Genomic DNA, 6,502 nt, shown 5'->3' with positions numbered 1-6,502 from the left:
AAAAACTCTCCTCTAGCTGTTAGACAACTCCCCTCTTTTCCTAATAAGCCTGAACAACTGACTACAAGAGCAAAAAAAAAAAAAAAGCAGGGAGGGCCAGAATCTTCAAGGCCCACAATCAGCTAAGCCTCTGGCCAAAAATAGACCGTTGACTGATGGTGGAGGGGAATTGTGTCGGGACCCTTTCTGCAACCGGACACTGCTCGTGCCTGTGCCGTCCACACTGCCCGGTATGAAGGCGTAATCCGGGACTGTAGTCACACATAGGGGGGTTATAAATGACTCTTTAACTTTTTATTTTTCATTGGAAGCTCCTTTTGTTTCAAGGGTCTACAGTTATCTCATCTGTCTTGCAGGATCTTTGCATATGTTAGTGGAGCTTTAAAGGAATCGAATCAGTGACATTGCATGTATTTGCTGTTACACGAGCAGGAGGTCATCACCAGAAGGCTGCAAAACCGTTATGTCTGCTCCAATATCTGGTAAACAGTGCCACCTTGTGGCGGGAAGGGAGAACTGCACGTTGTTTCTACGTTTAAAAGAGCGCTTATGATGTTTAATATAAACTTTATCCAACTGAACAGAGGTTTTCATGTTTTTTTATTATTTAAATGATTTATGTTATTATGTTGTGTGATGATATGATTTATGTTATAAATGAAGTACTCATTTAGATAAATGACCTTTCAATGTGTTAAGAGTAATACATGCAGATGTTTATTTTTAAAAACAAATTACAGTCTCATATTATATATAGATCAGTGAGTTTATTTTTAGCAACAGGGACGAGAGCTAGTATCATCCTCACTAATCTGCTGGTTGGAAAATGTGTTATAAGTTCTTTTTTGTTTCCACGAGTCGAGCCAAATGATTTTAAAGAGAGGGTTTGACCGGTATTTAAGGATGGGTTGACTTCTTTAATAGTTTAAAAATAGCATTAACAAATAGTGGACGTGAGTGGACCTGACCGGGAGGAGGTGGGCATGTTGTTTGCCTTTAATAATGGTGAAATATTATGACTTTGGTAAAGATAATTAAACTTTCTAAACTGACACCTGATGCATCATCTCTATAACAACATCGTAATATGTTCTTGACTTCATAATGTAGACAGAGAAGCATTAGTATAAGGTGCTTTTTCTTGTAGGCTGTTGTTATAATAATAATATAATGATATTTCCACTGCACCCCGACCCCAAAGAGATATGTACAAACTGTAAGTGACTGCTTTAAGTAGCCGAATAAAGAGCTTAGAACATCACAGATATTTTTCAGATATTTATTTTGACAATTACTAACAAAAACACAACGATGGTTTAAACTGCAACAAGTCTCACAAATATATATTACCACTCTTATCATTCTTATTTACACAGATTCCTTTAAAGACATAACTTTGAATGTCAACGCACATAAATATCAGGCAATTAAAATATTTCTTTAAGAAATGGGCCACACCAACGTGTCTTCACACAGCATCGGACACACAGACACTGTTGAAGGCTTCAACAGTGATGGAAAGAGAGTCTGAGATGCTCGTTTCTTAGAGGAGCAGTGCTCAGCATGGCGGAATGGCAGAACGGAGTCCTGGGAGCCTGCAGGAGCGTCGGAACCAAACAGGCAGCGGGGCCCGACATGAGATGCCCGTACAGAGCGCTGCGGGGGCTCAGCTGCGGGTTTGGGTTCGGTGGGCCGATGGGGGAGGGCTTGCTCATGATGCTGTCAATACTGAAGGAGCACTTTGCCTGCGGGCCAGGCTTTGGCTCAGCGGACTCTGCTGCGCAAAGCTGCGCTCTGAAGTCTTTAGGCCCACTGCACTTGCCGTGACTGTTCAAAGTTTGTGGTAGAAGGTGATAGGAGGAGGGCGGCATCATGATGCCCTCCTGCACAGGCATGTACCGGATAGGAGCAGCGGCCGGGGGGCTTACCTGGCCCTGCACGCAGTATGGCTGCCCGTACGGCCGGTAGCAGTTCAAGTTGGAATAAAACACAAGTCCGTCTTTGCCAAACTCGGGCTGGTTTCTCTTGAAGCGCTTCCTTCGCCGAAGGAAGCTGCCGTTGTCGAACATGTCCTCGGAGGCGGGGTCAAGAGACCAGTAGTTACCTTTGCCCGGGTTCCCAGGCTCCCTCGGGATCTTGATGAAACAGTCGTTGAGGGAGAGGTTGTGCCTGATGGAGTTCTGCCACGCGGGGAACTTGTCCCTGTAGTAAGGAAACTTGTTGCTGATGAAGTCACAGATGCCACTCAGCGTCAGCTTCTTCACCGGGCTCTGCAGGATGGCCATGGTGATGAGGGCGATGTAGGAGTAGGGAGGCTTCACCGAGCTGCTCTGGGCTTTCCTGGACGCCGGTGCGTCTGCGCAGAAGCTGTTCTCGCTCTCCCCCGAGGAGTCTGGCTCTGAAGAGTCAAATTCAGCACCGGATTCCGCTGAGGACCCGGGGTCCGTAGAGCACTCCTTTCGATACAAGCGCCCGTGGCTAGGCTCGTCCTCCCCCACTATGTCAATCTCATCCTCTTCTAAAGGCAACGCAGCGTGTTGCGAAGCTTCAAACTCACTGGACAGAGTCATGGTCGCACGCGGAATGTTCAAACAACGCGTTAAAAACTCAGCTGTGCCAAAAGATGCATTAATAGTTCGCCGTGCGTAAAAACCAAGAGGGCCCTGCTCATGCGTAAAAGCGCATCAACCGCCTGGTTCTTTAAACCTAGTGTGCCGATTTGCCGTAGAAAGGAGGGCTGAGGCTTTATATGCAGGGAGACCACTGTCCTGCAGGCCAGTCCCATTAACCCTCTGGACCTATCAGAGTGGCCCCTCGCCGCGGGGAGCCAGAGGAGGGAAGCACACAGATGGAGGGAGGGCGAGGGGAGTCCTGGAGTGCGCACGGCCTAGTCATTCAAAGGAAGCTCAAATTGTTGCAAAGTGTTTCATTCCAGTTGTTAAACGGCAAGAGTGAGTGCACACACAAATAAAATAATAATAATTGTTTTTCAAACATGCCACTGCAGTGCTCATAACTTGTTGCACACTCAGTACACATTCACAATGGTTGGTGTGCGCCATTGTTCTGTGTCTGTCATGCACACATGCCACCAACATAGATGCATGTGATGAGGTTAAAGTTGACCCCTGGTCTTTTAATCATCTGATATTACAGAACATAGAGCAGCACAGTCGGAGGTGGGATGTTCTTGGGAGTTTTAACACCACGCCTTGCCAGTGCTAAGAAATCAAGTGTTCCCCCTCTCGGAACCCCCGCGGGTTCGTTTAGTTTGCCACCTCTGGATGCCCGCAGGTGGTGTGACCATGAAAATGGCCGTGGCAGGGCTCCCCGCAGCCAGCAGAGAAAAGAGGCAATAGTCGCCTTAACGAGGCCATCAGCATCAGAATCGAGTAGGAAACGGCTCAGCTGAACGGTGCGCTCTGGGCTACAGGGCTCAGCTCGGCTTTACGACCGGGATGAATAAGCAGAGCAATCCTCAAAGCAAACCGGTCTTACAGCGGATATGTGCTAAAACCGTGCTGCTAAACCATCTCCATTGCAAATGACCACGTTGGGAAAACTCCACCTATTTCCTCACCTTACAGGGCCTACTGTGTGTGTGTGAGAGAGATGGTTCTCACATGACTGGAGCAATAAAAGGCCGAAGTAACAAATACCTGAAGACAGAATGGCAGCAATACGTCAAGTATTTGCGACTTTATTGAGGCTGCAATTCAGCATTTAGTCTTAAATGCAGTGAAGCTGTCTGTGTTTTAAAGCAATTAAGGCAAAATAAATGACGGAAAATCATTAAAAAAAACACTAATTTAAATAAAAAACATTCAAACTCAGTTGGTAATGAATGTAAGGTTAAACATAACCAGTAACAACAGTTTCACTGTAGTGGAAAGCCGAATTTGTATTAATGTATCACCTATTATCATACCAAAATAAAACAGGTTTGCATGACACTAACAATATATTAATAAACAATAATTAGAGCCAATTATACGTTTTAGGCATTTTTAGGAAGCATTACTTTAGTTGCAATATTTGAGTCATCACACCTGTGAAAAAAACACTTTATTATAAAATCATGGCCTACTGACTAAATGCTGAAGTTTAAAAAAAAAACCTCCTTGTATGAGTTTCATAAAAATAAAAGCTAAGATGTTAATCCTCTTAAGGCACTTTTCACACTTTGTTGAGAATCATGGTGAACTTTAACACAAAGGTACTTTTGTCTGTTGTTATGTTAATGCACTGCCGTTGTCAGATAGAACGATTTACAAATGGTTAAAAACATTTATTTTGTTGAGGTATATCAGAGCAGTCACATAATTTGTTCAGGAAAAATGAGTTTATTTGGAATAATTTAAAAAATACAGGATGTTGAAAGCCAGAAACAATCAACTTGTTTACAAAGTACAGTCTTGTAGCACACTTAAAACTTTATGTGCGCCACTTTGCAACTTCTAACACTACTTGGGCTCCCAACCTGAAACAAATGGCAGATTTTAAAAAGCCATCTTTCTGAAAAAATGAATCATAACGGTAACCGTAACCATCCACTGACGCACCGCGTTCTCACGTAGGAAAGGAGGAAACGCCTGAGACACGCTGCCAGGTTTATTGATGGTCAAAAACCACCACTTTTTGCCCCAAAATCACCAGGTTTCAATGCAAAGGGGAAAGCAAAGTGTGAGGCTAATTTCCCTGGGCTCCTTCCACCACGGTAGAGATGAACTGTTCCCGCAGAATGTTCTTGTCCAGGTTCCTTCCTGCAGGACCGAGTAGAGACAAGAAGCGTGAGCAGTGAGACAGCACTGATGTGTTATGTACCATGGGGGACAGCTCTCAAGTATTTTTTTTACTGTAACTTCCTAACGATTTCCTAAAAATGTGGAAGGAAGTTCCCTGGAAAGAACAATGTAATATGGTCCTAAAATCAAATTTCACATTTTTGCAGGTTGGGCGGACCTCATGTACAATGAGTAGAAAGACTCAAATCAACAGCGGGTCTACTTTCCAAATATTTGTACCAGATGACATACATTACAGGGAAATTCCTGGGATACTTTTAAGGAAAGTGTGGACGAATAGAATAAAATAAAGCAGGTTTTACCGCCAAGAACTTATGGAAATGTGTGCTATAGAATCAGAAAGCTACTAAACGGTGAATTTGTCGATTCATGTTAAGCCTCAGTTCAACATTAGCCTACCTTAAAAAAAAAAAAATCCTTCATAATCAATTTAATGCGGTTGAATGAAGTGGCTGCCTTCCCAGTGGTGTGTGTGTAAGACTTGTGTAAAGACACACATGTGAAAGAAGTGTGCGTGTCTTCACCTATAAAGACCAGCCGGTTGATCCGCGGGTTCTCCTCCCAAAGCTGTGGAGTCTCATTCAGGTCATACAGCTCGTGGACCCCCTGCAGCATCACTTGGTGGGCTTTACCTGCAAAGGACACTATGCCCTGGAAACAAGTCACGAGTGACGAGTGACACATTAACCGACCCTGAATGAAGCGCCTGGAACTGATTAATACAGATAATAAAGTGGCAGCTATTGATCACTGCTGCCACTCGGGTGACTATTGTGCCTTACTGTACCTTTAACCGAATGACAGTCATGGGTTGCCCCTCTTTGTTTTTGAACATCTTCTCCCACAGGAGCTCCTGAAACAGTGCAAAATGGGTGTTCACTTTACAAAGGGCTGTATTGTGTTTGAGCTAATTAGTAATGGCGAAGGGGAAACCAACCTGGATGAAGACATTCAGGGCATCCTCAGAGAGATCTCCGGCCACTTCAAACGTCACGGTTAAAATACTCTGCGGATGACATTAAATACGAGGTGAAACTGCTATCAATGTATTACAAAATAACACATTAGACAATTTGTGGTTTTGAGAAGAAAAGCATGGATGAAATTGTGGTTCAGAATTGCAGTAAGTTCCAATTTTCTTTACTGAAATACAAATAAATTAAACTTTGTGTGAAATAGGATCGTGAGGGAAAAGCTCATTTTACAGCACAAAAAAAGCACACAACTATTATCAGCACAAAGTACTTTTAAGTTTATTATCAAATAGTATCCATTTAGCAAAATAGCCAATTTAAAGAGTATATGCATCATCTGTATGCATTTATGTATATTTTAGTAATGTTCAAGCAGCATTTTAACTTTCTACATTGTTTGGTAATTTATTACAATGCATATCGTATACACTGAGTACAATATTTCCCTCTGAAATGTTGTAGAAGTATATGTATATATATAAATAAATAATGTTAAAACACAAGTAAAGTACTTGGATAAGTGTGCTTTCCATCAATTATTTTATGTTTTTGAGATATATATTTTCAGGCTATTCAAATTCACAGTTTATTGATTCAACTTTTTCAAAATATACTTTTTCTCAGTTCACTGAAACCTGCAAAGTCATTATGAACGTTAAACAAAAGGAGTGTTTTTACGCCCCGGCTGATGACTTGTCAATGACCGTGTCAAAAACCACAACT

At 42.7% G+C, this 6,502-nt stretch overlaps 2 protein-coding genes across 2 annotated transcripts in view; both read right to left on the bottom strand.

Annotated features, from left to right (window-relative positions):
* Positions 1 to 1,505: 1,505 nt before the first annotated feature.
* foxd5 (forkhead box D5) lies at positions 1,506 to 2,570 on the bottom strand (the record flags this gene model as incomplete). The annotated part of the gene is made up of 1 exon (XM_079222551.1): positions 1,506 to 2,570. One exon carries the CDS (start codon positions 2,568 to 2,570, stop codon positions 1,506 to 1,508), a length of 1,065 nt encoding a protein of 354 aa, XP_079078677.1.
* A 1,759-nt stretch (positions 2,571 to 4,329) lies between these two features.
* cbwd (COBW domain containing) overlaps positions 4,330 to 6,502 on the bottom strand; it is a 13,587-nt gene continuing 11,414 nt past the window's right edge. Inside the window, exons 13-16 of the mRNA XM_079222039.1 lie at positions 5,743 to 5,811; positions 5,593 to 5,658; positions 5,330 to 5,456; positions 4,330 to 4,763 (exon numbers count right to left, since the gene is read on the bottom strand). Of these exons, the coding sequence (XP_079078165.1) occupies positions 4,690 to 4,763; positions 5,330 to 5,456; positions 5,593 to 5,658; positions 5,743 to 5,811 (336 nt within the window). The 3' untranslated portion in view covers positions 4,330 to 4,689. The remainder of the gene's footprint in view (positions 4,764 to 5,329; positions 5,457 to 5,592; positions 5,659 to 5,742; positions 5,812 to 6,502) is intronic.

This window comes from Taurulus bubalis (genome assembly GCF_910589615.1).
Source record: "Taurulus bubalis genome assembly, chromosome: 8".
Classification (NCBI taxonomy): Eukaryota; Metazoa; Chordata; class Actinopteri; order Perciformes; family Cottidae; genus Taurulus; species Taurulus bubalis.
Note: the sequence above shows the minus strand (reverse complement) of the source record. Positions and strands in the feature narration are given on the sequence as shown.